The sequence below is a fragment of the Macaca thibetana genome, chromosome 9 (genome assembly GCF_024542745.1).
Source record: "Macaca thibetana thibetana isolate TM-01 chromosome 9, ASM2454274v1, whole genome shotgun sequence".
NCBI lineage: Eukaryota > Metazoa > Chordata > Mammalia > Primates > Cercopithecidae > Macaca > Macaca thibetana.
In genome coordinates, this window is record NC_065586.1 from 113,056,841 (window position 1) to 113,078,216 (window position 21,376).

The 21,376-nt window shown below is 40.0% G+C and overlaps 1 protein-coding gene across 2 annotated transcripts in view; it reads right to left on the bottom strand.

Moving 5' to 3' along the window:
• The window catches only part of SHTN1 (shootin 1), a 905,549-nt gene that overhangs the window by 77,706 nt on the left and 806,467 nt on the right, over positions 1-21,376 (bottom strand). For both annotated transcript variants that reach the window (XM_050803967.1, XM_050803968.1), the window contains 2 exons: positions 16,291-16,343; positions 5,283-5,343 (listed from right to left, as the gene is read on the bottom strand). In XM_050803967.1, coding sequence (XP_050659924.1) covers positions 5,283-5,343; positions 16,291-16,343 — 114 coding nt within the window. The remainder of the gene's footprint in view (positions 1-5,282; positions 5,344-16,290; positions 16,344-21,376) is intronic.

The following is a 21,376-nucleotide window of genomic DNA, read 5'->3' on the forward strand; positions in this document are numbered from 1 at the left end:
CCGGAAAACTGAAACATGGGGATTTGTTACATTATTTTCTCCCCTTTGCATAACTTTGAAATTTTTCATAGTAAGAAAATATAAATGACCCTGAGAACTCAGAGGTATAACATAAAAGTACGTCAACTATTGTTTCTATTAGTCTACTCGAATTAGCAAAGTTTGTCTCTCTTCAACTATGACTTCAAAGCAGTCTTACATACATGGCAGTGCAGTACACATCACATTGTAGGGTAACCGTTTTTTTTTTTTTTTCTTTTACTTGTTTTTATCTTCTACTCACTATGAACATTAGAGCATGGATTTTGTTTTACACATCTGATTCTCTTGCACCTAGCACAATGCTACATGCAAAGTAGGTGCTCGTGTTAGTGTCTATTTGAAGGATTGAAGGCCTAAGCTCATCTGTGAACAGCCTTTTATAAGAATGTTCTCTGTAGTATAGAATTGCTTAGGAAACAACTACCATCATCATTTGTTGAGCCTGACTATGTGTTCAGCCTTGTGCTAAACTCTTTACATGTGTTCCCTCCCTCATGAAGCCTCACAACAATCCTATAACGTAGGGATGATCACAGCAATTTTATATTTGAGAACACGGAGGCCCAGAGAAGTTAAATAACATATTCTAAATCACAGAGCTCTAACCGGTAAAGCCCAGCTAAAACCACTTCTAGGTGACGCTACTTTTCTATAGTCCTTTGAAATTAATTATACAAGGTGTCACCACCAATGATGTTGCTTCTACAGCAAATCTCCTCTCCCAACTCCAACTCCCAGAGATATTTAGATGTAGAAAATCTCTAAAGCATATGTGGTGAACATATTACAAATTCTTCTTCAACATCAGACTACTTTAAAAGTTTTCCATGCGATAAAGAAACAGCCATAAAAGTTGGCACATATGTAGGAAAATGGGTGTGTCCTTAAAACAGATTAATGGATCTAGCATTGTGGTTGAAAAGATATGAAAGGGGCTGGGCGCAGTGGCTCATGCCTGTAATCTCAGCCCTTTGGGAGGCTGAGGCAGGCAGATCACCTGAGGTCAGGAGTTCAAGACCAGCCTGGCCAACATGGTGAAACCCCTCTATACTAAAAATACGAAGTTAGCTGCCTGTAATCCCAGCTACTTGGGAGGCTGAAGCAGGAGAATCACTTGAACCCGGGAGGCGGAGGTTGCAGTGGCCTGAGAGCACGCCATTGTACTCCAGCCTGGGCAAAAAGAGCAAAACTCCATCTCAAAAAAAAAAAAAGAAAAGAAAAACAAAAGAAAAGATATGAAAGGTCTTTAGCTAGCTCTCCTTTCACAGGAATCCATCTAGGGAATGCAGCTTTGCTATGTGGTGGTGTTCTTTGTGTGTAGGAGGAAGGCTCAGAGAGAGCTGGCAGAGGATCAAAAATGACATAGACATATGGATAAAAACATTTATCCTGGGAAAAGTATGCTAAGCTAGGGAGAGTAGAGCCCTACGGCCAAACAAAGCTTTTCCTAACCCTTATGCAGCTGTTACCTCTACACTGCAAGACCTAGGCCTAGGTCGGGTGTGGTGGCTCACGCCAGCACTTTCAGAGGCCAAGGCAAAAGGATCACTTGAGGTCAAGAGTTCAAGACCAACCTGGACAACATGGTGAAACCCCATCTCTACTAATAACACAAACAACAACCAGGCATCAGGGGACACACCTGTAATCCAAGCTACTTGGGAGGGTGAGGCACAAGAATTGCTTGAACCCAGGAGGCGGAGGTCACAGCGAGCAGAGATCACGCCACTGCACTCCAGCCTGGGCGACAGAATGAGACTCCGTCTCAAATAAAAAAGACATAGGCCTAGTAGGTAAACATTACAGGGATTTCAGATTTCAACTCAGCACCAAAAGAAACTTTCCTCCACCACTGTCCGAATGTGGAGCCTGGTGTCAAGGAACTAACTCCCTAAAGGTAAATGATATGAACTCTTAATACTGAAGGGCAATCAGGCACTGGATAGTTTAGTTGATGAGATGGTGGTAGTAGCAACTAACATTTATTGAGCACTTACTATATGCCAGGAACAGTGTTAAGCATTTTTTATACAGATTATCTTTTTTTACCCTCAAACGGTCTATGAAGCATGGTCATTTATACCAATTTTATTAATGCAGAAACTTGGATTCACACAAACTAATGCTCTTCACTGGTGATAAAAATACTGCCTACTCCCTTCCAAATCTGAAATGCTACCCTCTGCTCAAAAGCCATGAATTATTTATCCTAGATACAGTTTTCTGACAAACATTTAAAGTTTTCTTAGTCCTCATTTTTCCGTTTTTTGGGGTTTTTTTTGAGACGGAGTCTCACTCTGTCACCAGTCTGGAGTGCAAAGACAAGATCTTGGCTTACTGCAACCTTCGCCTCCCGGGTTCAAGCGATTCTCCTGCTTCAGCCTCCCAAGTAGCTGGGACTACAAGCACGCGCCACCACGCCTGGCTAATTTTTTGTATTGTTAGTAGAGATGCGGTTTTCACCATGCTAGCCAGGATGCTGTTATCTCCTGACCTAGCGATCCACCTGCCTTGGCCTCCCAAAGTGCTGGGATTACAGGCGTGAGCCACCGTGCCCGGCCAAGTCCTCGTTTTCTCTCCTTTCGAGACTGAGTAAAGAGTTGGCACTCTGATGTTCTGTGAGTTACCAAGAGAGTAAGCAAAAAAGAATTAGCACTCTGTTTTCCTAACATCCAAACCTTAAGTTAATTAAACACACTTAGCAAAGGTAAAAACTAAATGCATACAGCAATACAGATAGTTGTACTAATCTTCCAGTCAATCCCCTCAGGCTTTAATTTGAGTTGCTCATAACGAAAAATGTAAATTTTTAAAACTATCAAAGGTATTCAGAGGAAGAGACAAAGAAAGGGAAAAGAGAAAGGGCAGATGAAAGCAGAATTTACATGTTACTTTGAAGACTGATTTTGGGGAATGTTGCTTCTGGTTTTGCATAATGCAGGAGGCAAAGTCCCTATTGCCTACCTACACCAAAATATTTTATAAGCCCAATCATAAGGAACTTGAACTATTTCCACTGCACACCAATCCACTATCAATAATTCAAGCATGGCCGGGCGTGGTGGCTCAAGCCTGTAATCCTAGCACTTTGGGAGGCCGAGACGGGCGGATCACGAGGTCAGGAGATCGAGACCATCCTGGCTAAAACGGTGAAACCCCGTCTCTACTAAAAAATACAAAAAACTAGCCAGGTGAGGCGGCGGGCGCCTGTAGTCCCAGCTACTCGGGAGGCTGAGGCAGGAGAATGGCCTGAACCCGGGAGGCGGAGCTTGCAGTGAGCTGAGATCCGGCCACTGCGCTCCAGCCTGGGGGACAGAGCAAGACTCCGTCTCAAAAAAAAAAAAATAATAATAATAATAATAATTCAAGCATATTAACTGGTAACAACACCAGTGGTATAACTCTTTAAGATGTGACTCAGAGTAAATACATTCCATAAGTTAAAAAGTACCATATAATTGGAATTCATACATTTGCAAATAAGAGGTATTTCTAGCATAGCATACTGGCCTCCAAAGACAGGTAATATCAGCAAGATTCCCCTGGGATGTTCTCTGTTACAATCAGACACTGAAATAAACTTGTTGTTGAAATTTAACCATAATGCTTCATTTGTATAGCTGTTTTACCTAGAATAAAATGTTCTGTTGTGTAGTTACCAAATCAACTCTTCATAAATAATCAAATACCCTGACTGATAGAGCATCTGCAGAACGATGGAGAAAGGCCTTGTTTCCAGGGGAAGGGGCCACTTTCCCTGCTACGGTCTGAGCCTTTGCCTAGGACATATTTCCATCTGATCCTTCTGGGTCTGATCAGCTATGTTGTCTTAGGGGATAAATAACAGATTTACATCACATAAAAAAAAAAAAACCAGCAAAAATTTGGAAAGTACAACTTTGGTGGGAATGTAGCTTTCTTCAGTGAGAGGGCTATTTCAAACATTCACACTCTTAAAAATGTTTAAGTTCTATGAAGCTATCATTCCTTTTCTCTATTTTTGAACCACATTATAAAGTATAAGTAAGTGACATGTAAAAAGTCATACATATTTCATGTATACAACATGATGAGTTTGGGGAATAATTATACACCTGTGAAACCATCACCACCATCAAGGTTGTATACCTATCCATCGCCTCCCAAAGTTTCCTTCTGCCCTCTTTATTTACTTATTTTCTTTTGTAGTAACAACACTTAACATAAGATCTACTCTCTTAGTAAATTTTAAGTATACAACACCGTATTATTAGCTATAGGCACAATGCCATATAGTGGATCTCCAGTATAATTCCTTTTCTATGAATTAACCTCAGGAACTATTTAGATTACTGTAAAGATGTAAGTGTCAGAATACCCGCCATGGCATTATTGATAATAGCTAAAAACCAGGAATAATCTATCAGTGAAAGAATAATTAAATACATTATGGTACTATCCTATAATGGAATACTACAGACAACAATTAAAACTGATGTACAGGCCGGGCGCAGTAGCTCCCGCCTGTAATCCCAGCACTTTGGGAGGCCAAAGTGGCCGGATCACGAGGCTATCCTGGCCAATATGGTGAAACCCCATCTCTATTAAAAATACAAAAATTAGCTGGGCATGGTGGTGCACACTTGTAGTTCCAGCTACTCAGGAGGCTGAGGCAGGAGAATTGCTTAAACCTAGGAGGTGAAGGTTGCTGTGAGCTGAGATCTTGCTACTGCACTCCAGCCTAGTGACAGAGCGAGACTCCAACTCAAAATAAATAAATAAATAAATAAATAAATAAATAAATAAAACAAAACAAAACTGATGTACATCTGTGCTGACATGCAAAATATGACCATAAGTACTGTTTACTGAAAAAAGCAGGCTGCAAAACTGAATTCAAAGCATGATTACATTTTTTTACTACACAAATAAAAGACCAACAAGGAATGACTATAAAGTACTAGCATTAGCCTTTTTCAAGGAGCCAACAAGCCATTTTTGTTCTCCTTTAACATTTATGTATAGTTAAACTGTTTTATAACAAGTACAGGTTTTTCTAACACCCTTGATAAAACAATTATGCTTATTCCATTTCTTTAAAACTTAAAGTGATGCCTGGGCATTTTTGGACAAATAGAAAGAAGTCTTGCTTTCTTGATTGTATGACCAGGATATTAGCAACTAAACAGGGTATATTTCTACTCACATAATCCCCAACACGCTATATGTGTTATAATAATTCCACTGAAATGCTTACGTACTTTTCTGAAATTCTTCCAGTTTTTTAACAGCTTCATCTCGTTCTTGCCTAATTTTGTCACACTGAAATGAGAGAGGTAAACAAATGTTAAACTTCAATCATAAATTTTAAGTTTGAAAAGGCAAGCAAGAGCAAACTTACAAACAGCAGCAATTTTCTGAAAACAAAACAAAATGTAAAACCTTTGAAAACCATCAATGGTCATATAGAACTGGTACTGCTCAGCCAGCATGGTGCTTGTGCCATTTGTATCTGGCCAATTTTCTCAGACCTTCTAAGATATGAGTCACCTTCCTGCTCATTATCTCCTCAGTAACAGCCCAATTTAACATCCTTGAGTTAAAATATATTCATGATTTAAGAGAATGTTTGTACCTCTTTTTATGTTGGCTAATGCTGTACATAGTCACTCATCTACAGGTCTGATTCCAAACAGTTTCAACTATCCAGAACATTGGTGCATACTTGGGAGGGAATGGAAAGACTACCGTGGGCCAGGCGTGGTGGCTCACGCCTGCAATCCCAGCACTTTGGGAGGCCGAGGCAGGCGGATCACGAGGTCAGGAGTACGAGACCAGCCTGGTCAAAGAGACCAGCTTGGCCAACATGGTAAAATGCTGTCTCTACTAAAAACACAAAAATTAGCCAGGCGTGGTGGCGGGCACCTGTAATCCCAGCTACCTGGGAGGCTGAGGCAGGAGAATTGCTTGAACCCAGGAGGCGGAAGTTGCACTGAGCCAAGATCACACCATTGCACTCCAGCCTGGGCAACAGAGCGAGACTCTGACTCAAAAGAAAGACTACTGCATGAGGGCAAGAGACAGCCACATGGCACACACTCTCACCCAAGAAAACATGATCCATGTGTCCTCAGAATTCTGAATAGAGGAAGGTACCAAATTAAAAGGAGAGAAGATAAAATATTCCATACTAAGCACATTATCATTTATATAAACTGATTTTTAAGGTGAGAGAACTCACTGAAAAGACTTTGGAAGGCAAGACCATAAAAGGCAAAAATAACCATTAGAGCATAAGGACCTTTTAGGGTATCTGGTATAGAAACAAGTATCTCCAGTATCGACAGGCCCAGGAGGCATTAATGAATTTTTTTTAAAAACCTAATGTTTATTATTATAAGGACTGAATTCAGTATATCTTGAATTTCATAAAACAGGGACATATAACAAGATATTCACCACAAGTAGCTAAAACATTAAAAAGTAATTCCTAGCTATTAGAGTAGTAATTTAAAATTTAATATCTTGGGAATACCTTATTCCCTAAGAGTGCCTTATGAATAAAGCACAATTTTAAATTATATTTGATTGCTAACCTGCCAGATAAATATACTGGAATTTCATCCCTTTGGATGTTCTTAATTCCAATTTTCTTTTTTTTTTTTTTTTTTTTTTTTTTTTTTTTTTTTTTTTTTTTTTTGAGAGACGGAGTCTCGCTCTGCCGCCCAGGCTGGAGTGCAGTGGCCGGATCTCAGCTCACTGCAAGCTCCGCCTCCCGGGTTCACGCCATTCTCCTGCCTCAGCCTCCCGAGTAGCTGGGACTACAGGCGCCCACCACCTCGCCCGGCTAGTTTTTTGTATTTTTTTAGTAGAGACGGGGTTTCACCGTGTTAGCCAGGATGGTCTCGATCTCCCGACCTCATGATCCGCCCGTCTCGGCCTCCCAAAGTGCTGGGATTACAGGCTTGAGCCACCGCGCCCGGCCTCCAATTTTCAACAGCTAAAAAATTATGATGTCAGATAATGTGAAAAATCCAGATTAAAACAGTGAGATATTCTCACCTATTAGACTGGCAAAAACTGAAAACAATCTGATACCAGGAGACAGGAACTCTCACAGACCACTGATGGATGTGTCAATTGGTATAATTACTTTGGAAATAAACTTCTATCAAAATTGAATACATACTTTCCTATGACTCAGCAATTCTACTTCTTGGTGTATATACCCAGAGAATCTCTAGTAATATATAACATATACAAAAATGTTCCACATTTTTAATAATAATATATCATGGTATGTTCATATACTACACTACAGAGCAGTGAAAATGAATGAATAAAGCCATATGTATCAACACAAATGTTAAAAACCATCATGTTGGCTGGGCGCGGTGGCTCAAGCCTGTAATCCCAGCACTTTGGGAGGCCGAGGCAGGCAATCATGAGGTCGAAATATCAAGACCATCTTTGCCAACATGGTGAAACCCCATACCTACTAAAAATACAAAAATTAGCCGGGCGTGGTGGCAGGCGCCTGTAGTCCCAACTACTCAGGAAGCTGAGGCAGGAGAATAGCGTGAACCTGGGAGGCGGAGCTTGCAGTGAGCCAAGATCGTGCCACTGCACTCCAGTCTGGGCAATAGAGAGAGACTCTGTCTCAAAAAACAAAGAATATATGAAATGAGAAGAAATATATAACATTTATGACAGTAGTTGTCTCTTAGGAGACTGGGAGGGGAATGGGATGAGAAATGATGAGAACTTTCAGTTGTATCTGCTGCATTCCTTGTTTCCGAATTTCAAGAGAACAGTTCTGTGCAATGGGTATTTGTTATACTATCCTCTGCCCTTTTCTGTCCTTTCAAAATATTTTTAAAAATAACAAAGTAAGAAGCTTGCAGTTCAGTTTTCCCCTTTAGTAGCTAAAGAACCACTGAAATGTCATACTGTCCCTACTCATATGGGTAAATGTATTCTGGCAAGAGAACATGAAGCAAGTACACAGTGTTAAATTAGCAAATCTGGTTACTAAATCCTGACTCAGGATGCCTCACCCAGTCAAAATGAGTTAGGTTGGACCTAACTTATTTCCTAAAGGAGAAGGCATTTCTTTGACTAAGGTTTTCCTGTGGCAATCCCATCCTCTGTAAAAAATAATAATAATTCTGTCTAACACAGTCTGTAGTTCCAGCTTAAACCAACAACATTTATGATTTTTTGGTGTTTAAAATTCTAAATAGTAGAGTTCTAAATTCGCATATCGGCTTTTCTTAGCTCCTTCCTCAACCCAAGGGGACTACATTAGACATCATAACCCTTAATGATAGGAGACCTCTGGCCAGCGGTTTCAGGAATGTTCCTGTCATTTTCTAGAATGGGCTTCTGTTTGTTCTAGACTTCCCCACCACCCCTACCAGTCTGTCTACCTTCCTCCAACAACGCACAGTATAGCATAAGGCACAAAAAGAAACCTAGTTTCCAACTAGGCTCAAACTCCTGAGTCATGATTGCCAAGTGAAATATATCTGGTGCTTTACTTTCAAATTAATTTAATATTTCTTAATCTGGCATATCTGAAAAATGTGAGATGTCTTGTAAAAAACTGTCTTCATTTAAAATCTGGTACTTGGGAGTGTTGCTCCTGCCTTAATGTCACTTGGTTCCCTCTATGTAGCTCTCAAAGCTCTACCTAAAGGAATTAGAGGTTTATTCAATTCTTGCTTCAAACAGCCAGAGTTTTTAGTGAGACTTTGAATGACAAAAGCATTAAACAGGAATGGTGCTCTATCTAGTCAAATCTGAAAAAGGTCACCAGTTGACATCATACACAACCACTAATGTGATGCATGACAATTTCAGGTAGGCTTGTACTAGTTGCCCAGAAGAAAAACATTAGGTCCATGCTCTCTGCTATGAAGGCCCAGGGAGACAAGCTCAGGTTAATAACAGGTCTCAACATCAGTTTTATTCCAACATGCAGGTAGCCCATTTCTATAGTCCAGCTATATGTGTTCACACTAATCCTATGGTTATCATCAGCAGATTCACAAGCTGTCTCCCATCCCCAGCTGTGTTCTATCAGGGGTCTTCATGTTGCTTTGCTTTCTATTTTCTGCAACCACATTATGCTAGAACTGGCAGCCACAGAATTTACCATCTGTTATGCTGAAAGGGGTGTGAGTTGGGGGTGGGGAGAGTCTACACATGCTGCAAATGCAGCTTACTTATTCTGAACCAGAACTGAGCAAAATATGGAGGATGTACGCATTTACTAAAAGCAGAAATCCAAACACCCACTTATTTCATCTTTTTAGGTGAGCCCAGAAAAGAAACTTGCAAATTTTCTCTCATTCTACCAACAGAGGGAAGTCAGCCAGGATTACGGGCCTTTTTGGAAGAATGTTTCATCTTTACACCACACAGAAGCCCCTCACCCATCCCACCCCTTCCTCTACCCTGCTCACGCAGCTGCACCATTTGTAAAAACTGCTTCTTTTTGTGTGAGAATTGCTCATGAAGACTTTGCAATAGCAACAGATGTTCTTGGGCCTACATCACTTAATTATGATGCCCAACGATTCTCTGTAGCTCAAGGCTGGGGTAGAACCCAGTGGCACAACTGCTGGCTCATGTAAGCAAGCTGGATAACATTACATCTACTCTAGAGTCTCTATTTGGCTCTTTATGAAGGGATGAATTGACCGGAGGTTGGCCTTGCTGGTTTTGAAAGCCCTTAATATTAGAAGCCCTGGCTATTTTCCAGATCTCTTCCTTGAACCTCATCCAGGCAGATACCTGGCTTCTGAAACTAAACCAGGATTTCTGAGGATTGGCAGACTGATTTGCAGAGAAATAGCCTTTCCAGTGTGAATTAGTATCTTCCTTGCACCACCCACTCCCCAAAATGGGCAGCTCAGTTATTCATCCCCCTCTCACATATTCATCCAACTACCATCAACATTAAAATGTCTGCTTCAAAGGGCTCAGCAGAAGTACAGATAACTGATATAGACACCAAGACATCTTTATATTCTGTTGTACGTATATGTTACGCAAGAAAAACCTCAGCATTCTGAATTGTATCTAACTTCCACTAACATAAATATTCATGCTTGTCTTCCTGGTGCACAAATGCATCAGAGGGTTGCTAGCCTATACACAGGGCAGTTCGGGGCCCAAGAAGTGTATATATGCACCGCATATGCACAATACCAAGATAGGGGACAAGCTATACGTAGGCAAGTACATTACAGTTGACTGAATCAGACTTTTAAGCAAGTATCTACTATAATCATTGAATGTCATTATTTCCTTCCTCTGAGAACTGAACAAATTTATACAGCCTCACACAGCCCAGCCACCATGTCAAACACTGGGCACAATACATGAACACAATAGACAATGTGTTCTGACAAAAACTTATGATCTACCACGAAAGATCAACAAATGAAGTAAGCAATTCATAAGGACGCCCGATATAATGTGAGAAGTACTGCCAAACCAGAACTGAACAAAATATGTACCCATTTCCTAAGGAACGTACAGCAGAGGTTACAACGCCACTAAATCTGAAGTTTAACGCTACACCATTTTTCTTGAAGTTCATTAATGTCCAGTTACAACAGTTAAAGATGTAAACATGCCCAGCATCAGAACTGTGTGTAATGTACCTGTTTACCTGTTTGAGAGTCCTCGGCATACAGTGAAAGGACCATCAATTCACTTTTAATAGTAATCAACGATTCTACTGCTCCACCTGTGTAAGTCTGGCTAGCACTGTGCTTTCTGGATTTCTACACTCTTATCCGTGAAGAATACGACACATGAAATCATTCCCACTAGGATGGAATTCCTTTCACTCTCTTTCTCTTTTGGTGTTCTTCTTTCTTCCAATTCAAAGTTCTTTCCCTCCAATTTTCACAGGCAAAAAAGAAGTGGTAGCTGCCCTCAAAGCTGTCTCGCAGCATTCTCCAAATTCTAGGTATTGTGTGTTAGATGGAAACACATGTCATCAGAACAGAGATCCTTGCTCTTTGTTTCTAGATAGATTGCTGTTAATAAGAGACTCATTTTCACTTTCAAACTGCTAAGTAATTACTTTTTCTCTGGCACAACCACTTGCCACTCTGTCTCAAAGAAACTGCATGTATGTGGATGTATTATGCATGAACAGTTAGCATAATGGATGCATATCTTGCTCTTTAAAGTGGCTTCTTTATTGATTTTTTTTTTTTTAATAAAATACTTTGGGACCTTCATCTCTGACTATTACACAAGAGGAAGAAATTTCAACAATAGACAACTGAGCCAAGATGCAAACAGTATCATATATCCTGCTTCTTGAAACGTAAGTCTTGGAAAGTGTCTGTCTCATTCTCTTTTCATTCATTGTTCCTGGCAAGCTGACAGAACCGCCTGATGCACTGTTACAGTAGCTCACCCAAACGACTTCTAATCAGCCACTTAAACATTTATGCATTTCAAAACTTGATCTCAGAACATAATACTAAACATAAATACTTACTATTTAAAGGCAGACATTCTTCTATTATACAGATTTCCTTCTTTTTATGCACTCTCCACACACAGCCCCACCCCCACCACTCTGAGAAACGTGAAAGCTATTCCATTCAAAGCTCAATGACGCTTTTCCCCCCATATAGGAAAAAAACCCAAACGATTATGACAAAGATCCTGAGTGAGTCATAAGAGAATGCCCTTCAATTGTGGAGGCATGACTAACATTTGAATATGGTGATTGCTACACAAGCAAAGTAAACCATTTTATTTGGTTGACTGCAAAATATATAGTCATCTATTTTTCCATACCCCAAAAATATAAATTTGAAGAGTTGTTCACCTCAGTATGATAGGCTGTTACTTTTTCACATCCTGCTAAGTCCATTTAGAAAATGGGCAAAAAATAATGGAAAGTAGCTAGTAGCACTATTGCCATAATCCCCATTTATCTTGATGTTAAAAAAAAATTCATTGTGTTTACATTTTAAGGCAACCCACACCATTTGCTTATACTCTAATATTTTGATAATAATAAATTTTGCTTGATAAATGTGATACATACATAAAGAAATATGCAGATGTCTTATTACCAAAAAGGCAATAAATTCTGCTTGTGAGAGAGAGAGAAGACTTTGAAAAACCTAAGTGACATTTATTAAGCCAAGCATTAAAGACTAGTAAAAGTTTATCACATGGAAAAGAGTAGGAACCTTGTCTTTTTGTTCTTTGTCCATTGCCCAGCCATGCTCTAGGCAATCACTCAGAGCAGCATAATTGATCATGGTTATTTGTCAGCTTACTTGGGGTCCTCATTAGAGTGGTTTTACTCAAGAGTAGGACCTTCATATATTTTTCTTTATAAGCCAGTACTCAGAAGGCATTCAATAAAAAGTTTTCCCTTCAAAAGAGCTTTCCTTATAAAGTCAGATTGACTCCATCCTCAAAGTCACTGATAAAAAACATAAAAGAGTCAGCAGTTTCCCTAAAATGGAAGAACTGCAAAAAAAGAGAAAAGATCCATTAAAACACTGGTCCATTCCCCCTATCCCAAATTTCCTGCTTTTATCCTTGGGATGCATTATGCCAGAATGTATATGTATATATACAAGTACACACATACATATATACACACATATGTGAATGTTTTGACATAAGATTGACTTGGTATTTATATTCAACTTTCAGTTTTTCAACACAAACCAATAGTTGGTAAAGACAAATGACCCAGAAAAGGATCAAGTCTGATAATTTGCTGTGGAAAACTCATGCACTAACAATACAGAATTAGAATAAAGTTAGGACCTTTGTGGAAGAAGAGTCAATAAGCTCCCACTGTTCACCTGCTTCTAAAAGAACATCTTGTTCAGAAGACCCATGTTTGAATCTAGACTCTGCCATTATCTGTGTAACACTGGGAAACTCACTCAAGCCCTGCGGTACTGTTCTCTCCTCTGTGAAATGGAGCGGACACACTACTGTTTGGAGCATGAGACAGGGATTATGAGAGAGCATGGATGTCCTATAGCAGCTTCTTACTCCATGCAGCCTCTAAACAACTGCTTTCCCTGAAGAGCACCATGTCAGACCACTTGTCCCAACACAAGAGACTCCAAACAGAGCAGGAAAAGATCTTACTAAAGGAATCACATCCACCACCTCTTCCCATTGATAAGGTTCATGGCCTGGTGACAAAGATAGTAGACATGTGGAAGGGAAAAATACCTTGCAATTTTTTTTTTTTTGGCTTCCTCTGTTCATTCTAAATTTCCCTACATCGAATTAACCATGGCAAAAGGAGTCTTACTTTAATTTGCTGTCCCTGAACAATTTAACTGCACTCTGGTTTGGGGCCACGAATGAAAGGACGGCCATATGTATTTGCTGATGTCAACTGGACAAAGCTCACCCAGCCAGGCACAAGAGAGTGCTTTCCCAGAGAAAATGCTGTTCTCCATTTACCACCTCCGGAACTAAAGCTGCTTTTACTCATTCTACACTCTATAAAAGGCTTTTATTATATGCTTCCCTCCTTTGTAACACAGCCCCCCCCTTTTGAGGAAAAATCTGCAGTAATAAGCAAGCTAGTCTTTTAACAGAAGATAAACAGAGTGCAGTGAACTTAAAACCACTCTACTTTGTTTTACCCAACCACACAGCATTCCATATTGCTTTCGTTTCTTTTCTTCCCGTTGCTGTTAATAGTTATTTTTAAAGAATTACAACAGAAGCAGGTCAATAATGCCTACAGATGTCATGAAAGTATTAGGCCATACTCTATGCAGAGAAACATGTAAACAGTTAATGGGCTGAGGTAATTTATAATCCTCCTTTTACCAAATGCATTTTACCTACAATTCCACTTGCATAACGGATGATTCACTTAAAACCTCACCGCAGAAAGTGGCTGTCAGTTAAACAACCATCATCTCTACCAACAATAGATGTTTACAGAGCACCTACTATGTATTTTTAGGGCACTGCTAGGTCTACATGTAAGCAAGGATTAAAGAAGAATAAATAAAAAATTTAATCTTCTTCCTCTTACATTATTCATTTGCTTCTATCATCCTTCTTTCTCTATTTTATGAAGACACCTGTTTGCTTTCCCTCCTCTTACCTTCTAGGTTAAGTCAAAGAGTGCTCCTGGATTAACCCCTCCAACTTGCTTTGTTCTTCCCGTGGGTCAGGAGCAGCTATGAAAGAGACTCAATGACTGGTATCATCTCAGCCTCTTTGTTCTCCTAGAGCTGGAAAACAGCTGAGCATCTTAGAGCAAGATGCTCAAGTATCCAGCCTAAGCATTACCAACTAGGTTTACTTTGGAATTTGGGGGCATCAGGAGCCCAGGATCTAAGAACAACCTCCTTACCTGTTTATGTCCTCAGGACAGTTGTGATTTTGCATGGTTACAGGGCTGGAATTAGAAATCTTGCCAAACTACTATTTTCGGTGACTTTCTTACTGTGTGTGTGTGTGTGTGTGTGTGTGTGTGTGTGTGTGTGTGTGTGTGTGTGTGTGTGTGTGTGTGTGTTTTGAGACAAGATCTCACTCTGCTGCTCTGTGTGTGTGTGTGTGTGTGTGTGTATGCGTTTTGAGACAAGATCTCACTCTGCTGCTGCTGCTCTGTGTGTGTGTGTGTGTGTGTGTGTGTGTGTGTGTTTTGAGACAAGATCTCACTCTGTTGCCCAGGCTGGAACACAGTGATACAATCATGGCTCACTGCAGCTTCAACCTTTAGGTCTCAAGGGATCCTCCTGCCTCAACCTCCCAAGCAGCTGGGACTACAGGTGCATGCCACCATGCCTGATTAATTTTTTAACTTTTTTGTAAAGATGGGGGTCTCACTATGTTGCCCAGGCTGGTCTTGAATTCCTGGTCTCAAGTGATCCTCCCACCTTAGCCTCCCAAAGTGCTTCTTACCATATTATGTATGTATGCACCAGCCCCTTCTAACATGGATGTTTTTATCACCTCCACCTACTATTCCCTGAATGACCTGATGAAGGCAAGAGAAGAAACTTAGGATTTCACAGAACACCAAGGATTTATTTACAAATGAGCAAAGGAGCCTTAAAACTAGGCGAAAAATAATGATCTAAAAATCCATTATAATCTGCTTTGAACTAGAGTACTTACCATTAGTATCACCAACCATACTACAGCTATATAGGTGGCAAATTAATAGTGAAAAAGTTAAATATAATTCTACAGAGCCCAATAAGGGATCCCAAATATCTCATACGTTTTACAAGTATTTAGCTTGCTGCCAGTTTTTATTATAGCTCTTACTCTGAAATTTTAAAAATGAGGTTTCACAATTTATAGCAGTGATGGCTATCTTCTGCCTTAATATCGACTAAGGACCTGTTTTACTAATTTTCGACCAGGGATATTATGTTCTGAAATATTTGGCCTACCCAACAAAGTAATTTTTTAAAGTAAATTTTGTTTGCATCTAAAACCAAAAATAGGCAGTTGGCTTCCTCTCTATTTTTCATTTGCTATTCAGTCCCTCTACGTTTCTGACCTTAGCCTGTTCTTCCATTTGTCGGCTCCCTAAATTTACAAGAAAAAAAAAACCATATATATATGTATTTTTTATTAGCTATATATATTAGCAAGCATTCACAAACCTTAAGATATTTTCAGTGATAAGAAGGATACATTTTGTAAGGTAAGTAGAATTCAATTATTTAACAGTTAAAAGAAAACTGACAGAGCCCCTGAAAATATTTACCAGACTTCCCCACCTTCACAGTGGATGCTTCTCAACTTCCGGTGTATTATTCATATAAATAGAAGAAGCAGACATACAATGATTTATGGAGGTATTGGGGCAAAATACCAATGACTAATTACAAAGAGTTTTCTCCAGGATCCAATGTGTCTAGGTCCCAAAGTACATGTATCAAGCGTTCAATTCCACTGACAGAATCCCAAATCTGACTGTTAGGGGAAAAGTACGATTCCTGGGGACTTGAGTTGCTTGGCCTGGTGCCTTGCTGCACATTTAGCCATGTAGTTAATCTCCCAGAGCTGCACCCACTGTGGCATGCCTGCTATTCTTTACCATCTGGAGCCTGGAGTTGGTATTAGCTTGAACCACACATGCAAGAGAAAAGGGAAGAAAAGAAAAAAAAACAACCCTCATTCACATTTAACTGAAATTGGTGACTGAACAATGCACTATGCCGCCTAGGCTTTTACACATGTAAGAAAGGGGGGAAAAAAGGGTAAAGTACAAACCTTCTCCTTTGTTTTCTGGTTCTCTGCTCTAAGGTCTTCATATTCGCCTATTGCTAAAAGAAAAAAGGAAAGCAACATTACAACACTGTCAAAAGTTTACTGCAGGGAAACCTGGGGAATCCACCTAACCCCCGTTGTCTTCTTACTAGGTTGAGGTAGGGTGGAGAAGAGGCAGCAGAAAAGGGGCTTCTGCTTTCATTTTTTTATTCTGTAGGGACAGGGTCTCACTATGTTGCTCAGGCTGGTCTCAAAACTCCTGGGCTCAAGCGATCCTCCTGCCTTGGCCTCACAACGTGTGATTACAGGCATGAGCCACCAAACCTGGCTGGGCTCCTGCTTTTAACAGTAAGGAAGAAAAAGCAGACGTGAGCCCACCAAATTAAATTTCAGTTCTCCCTAGGTCATTAGGAACACCCACGAGCCAGGTAGTTCTCCCTAGGTCATTAGGAACACCCACGAGCCAGAAGAGGTGACATATGACAAGCGATTTCTCCTTTCTGATGCTCAGCACTTGGTCCTGTGAAAGCATTCGGCAGGTGTTCCCTGAAGTTCCTCCTAGCACTGTTAGTCTGTGGTACTATAATCAGAGGTTTATTTAGAAAATCCGCCTGTAGAGAGTAGAGTAGGTTTGCACACTCGACTCAATGTCACACGTCTGCTTTATTCACAAGCAAAAAATTTATGAAGGATTCAGCTAAGAACTATTTTCAGACAAGATTGTCAGTCACGACCAGAAATTCAGACTCCTTTCACTAACTGGGGAAGACATGTTAAACTGTTTGGAAATAGTATCCACTACGTAGGGGGCACAGTTGTGTACTTAAAATATTTTATTGACCAAAAAAAAAAAAAAAAACCCTAAATCCCCACATTCATCTTTAATCAAAGCACCATTTTTAGTTGAGAATATAAAGTTTTGAACACATTAAGTGAGAAGAAAAAGAATGGCCTAAGATCAATGACAGAGCAGAACATCTGAAGTAAGTCTAAAACTGTGGCTCACCCCAGGGCCAGCACCTTGACTGGCACGAGAAAGTCAGTGAATCATCAGGTTGATTTTCTTTTTTTAAGAGACAGGGTCTTATTCTGTCACTTAGGCTGCAGTGAGGTGGTACCATCATAGCTCACTGCAGTTTCGAACTCCCGGGCTCAAAACAATCCTCCCATTCAGCCTCTTGAGCAGCTGGAACTACAGGCACATGCTACCATGCCCAGCTAAATTTTTAAATTTCTTGTAGAGATGGGGTCTTGCTATTTTGCCCAGGCTGGTCACAATTTGAACTTTTGTCTTTATGGATTTATCTACCAAAAAAAACCCCTCAGTTCTTCTTTTAAGAAAAAAAAAAACAGAGCTTCCTATTTCTATGAATAATCTAGAAACAGAAATAAAAAATCTGAAACCAGTGGCTGCAAGAACATCGCAGATAATCTGGTCCTTAATTCCAAAAATGTACAATTCTAACCACTAGGGCAAAGAACACCCCAGAAACAGATGTTTAACATGGTAAAGCACATGCCTTGTTTTCTCCTCTGGTGATCGAAAGGGTTCAGAATGGCTACTGTGATGGTGGCACCAAAGTCCTAAAATCCAAATTCAAATTGATGAATATTTATGACATTATACCACCAATGTCCAGAAGTTTTATTAGTATACCAGGACCACTTAAACAAGAATTAATGGATAATTTTATTGAAGCCACATCCCAAAAGAATCCTTGAAAATTAGTCCATAAAATAGGTGAATGTGTACATGTAAAGATATAGTTCTTCTGAAAATAATTACATTTACAGTCTGGGCGTGGTGGCTCACGCCTGTAATCCCAACACTTGGGGAGGCCAAGGTGGGCAGATCACTTGAGGTCAGGAGTTCAAGACTAGCCTAAATAACATGGCAAAATCTTGCCTCTACTAAAAGTACAAAAATTAGCCGGGCGTGGTAGCACTTGCCTGTAGTCCCAGATACTTGGGAGGCTGAGGCAGGAGAATCATGTAAACCTGGGAAGCAGACGTTGCAGTGAGCCAAGAACGTACCACTGCACACTCCAACCTGGGCAACAGAGCAAGACTGTATCTCAAAAAACAAAACAAAACATTTTCAACAGAAAAAGATTTGACTGACCTAGAATGAAGCCCTCTGAACACCAGCTCTTCGTCAGCCCTGCCACACATACCCCAAGAGCTAAGTATAAACTAAATCGTCTTTGGAGGTGAAAAACCAATGAAACATGTCCTTACCTTTTTAACAGAAAGAAACAAGAACTAACTAATAACTTCTCAAAATATTCACTTACACCACCACTGGGTAGTCTATGGCCATGATCCCATATCTTATTACTATATCTTAAATTGTTTCAAAAAATAGATATATAAGTATTCTATTAAGAGACTTTGATTTTAGGTTACTTGACATTTAAAAGTATCTGTAGATGAAGTTGAAAACCAAAATTGATTTAATGTTCTATTATTGGTAAACTGCTTTACAGACATAGAGAATGAACAATAAAGGTTTATAAAACCATGATCTCAGCCAGGTGCAGTGGCTCATGCCCTGTAATGCCAGCACTTTGGGAGGCTGAGGCGGGCAGATCATCAGGTCAGGAGTTCGAGACCAGCCTGACCAACATGGTGAAACCCCGTCTCTACTGAAAATACAAAAAAATTAGCTGGGCATGGTAGTGCGCACCTGTAATCCCAGCTACTCAGGAGGCTGAGGCAGGAGAATCACTTGATCCCGGGAGGCAGAGGTTGCAGTGAGCCAAGATTGCACCACTGTATTCCAGCCTGGGCAACAGAGCAAGACTCCGTCTCCAAAAAAAAAAAGAAAAGAAAAAAAAAAGAAATAAAAAACCATGATCCTCAATGATCTCATATTGACATTAAGAAATTTTTTCTATTTAAAACATCACATAATGGTTTTGAAGTCTTTTTTAAAATACCAATACTATTCTTCCATTATACTGCCAATAGAACCCAGATGAAACATTGTAGGCTCCCAATTACTGGGTATTTGTGAAAAGAATTAATTAAGAATCTTAATTCCAGCCTGGGCAACAGAGCAAGACCCTGTCTCCAAAATAAAATAAGATAAAATAAAATACCATGATCCTCAATGATCTCATATTGACATTAAGAAATTTTTTCTATTTAAAACATCAGATAATGGTTTTGAAGTCTTTTTTAAAATACCAATACTATTCTTCCATTATACTGCCAATAGAACCCAGATGAAACATTGTAGCATCCCAATTACTGGGTATTTATGAAAAGAATTAATTAAGAGTCTTTGAACTATCATATTTTAATGAAAATCACAGAAAATATGCTTTCTTGTGACTATGTACAACTTTAAAGTAAGGTATAAGGAAAGGAAAGTATGAGAAGAATTCAACCCTTGCTAATAAAACCAAGCTCACTACCATAAACAACACGTACAGACATGCACGCACATACACACACGTATGTATCATAGTGGACCCCTAACCCTAACCTCAGCAAAACTGGCAAAAACTGAAGTGATCTATATTATTCAGCTGCTTCTTTGGCAATGTTACGGGGTCGCAGAGAAAGCTGCCTTCTTGTTTCAGAACTGGCTTGCAGTCTGAAAATTTTAAAAACTGAGCTTGCACAGCTCCAGTGATTCCATCAGAGACATCCTCCAAATCCTGAACTCGCCAATGCTAAAGAGATTAATCTGGTCGGGTATGGTGGCTCATGCCTGTAATCCCAACACTTTGGGAGGCCAAGGTCGGGGGAATCACTTGAGGTCAGGAGTTCACAACCTGCCCGGACAACATGGTGAAACTGCATCTATACCAAAAATACAAAAAAAAAAATAGCCAGGTGTGGCAGCACATGCCTGTAATCCTAGCTACTCAGGAGGCTTGAGGTGGGAGGATCACTTGAACCCAGGAGGCGGAGGTTGCAGTGACCCGAGATCATAACACTGCTCTCCAACCTGGGTAACAAAGCAAGACTCTGTCTCAAAAAAAAACAAAAAAACAAAAACAGATGAATCTAACCAATTCTCGGCATATGAAAGGTACCTGCAGCTCGAGAGCTCAAGAAGACTTCATCTCTCACATTTACAGGTACAGTACATTTCACTGTACTATAAGGTTATATAGGACAGTAATTAAAAAGTGCATCCTAATGACAGCCTGAGCACTTACTGGCTAGGGGACCTTGGGCAAATCAGTGAATCTCTCTGACTCTCATGTTCCTCATCTGGAAAACAGGAATAATAATTACACATCTCTCATGGTGGTGTTACTAAGAGTAAATGAGTTAACATATGTAAGAGTATTTGGGCATATTAACTGTTCAAAACATGTTAGCCATGGTTATTATTACTGATATAAGTACATCAAATCCTGTGTTTACAACAAAAGAAGTTAGGCTATTCCCTAATGCCCTCAGCCTCAGGCTTACTTTTGTCCTGCATGGCAGACAGGAAAAATTTCCAGGGTACTTCTATCCTCCACCAAATAAAGGGAGGGGAAAGGGGGTTAAAGATCAACTACACACAAAGTGTTGCAGTAAAGAAAGGTGGCAAAGAAGTAAAAGCATTTCTGAGAGCTGTACTTGTCAATCCTGGCTACACACTGAAATCACCTGGGGGGCTTTTAAATCATATAGATGCCTTGCCCCTGCTGCTTCAAGATTCTGATTTAACTATTCTGGGGTAGATCCTGGGCATCCAGATAGATAGACAGATAGATAGATAGATAGATAGATAGATAGATAGATAGATAGATAGACAGACAGACAGACAGACAGACAGACAGACACACACACACATACATACATACATACACACACACACACACACACATACATATATACGTTTAGAAGTGAGAGCCCCAGGTAATTCCAATGTACAGCCAAAGTGGGCTGTAACATAACAATACAGAATGGAAGAAAAAGGAAGACGGTGGAGAAAACAAGGAGAAGAGCAGGCAGAGCATGTGTTTCAAGAATCATGCTGGTTTTCTATTTTCTAACTCCTCGACGCCAAGAAAAGTTTTCTTTCCAAGCTGCAAATCATGACATAGCCAGCCCAACAGGCAGCTGAGTAGACTTAGTTGTT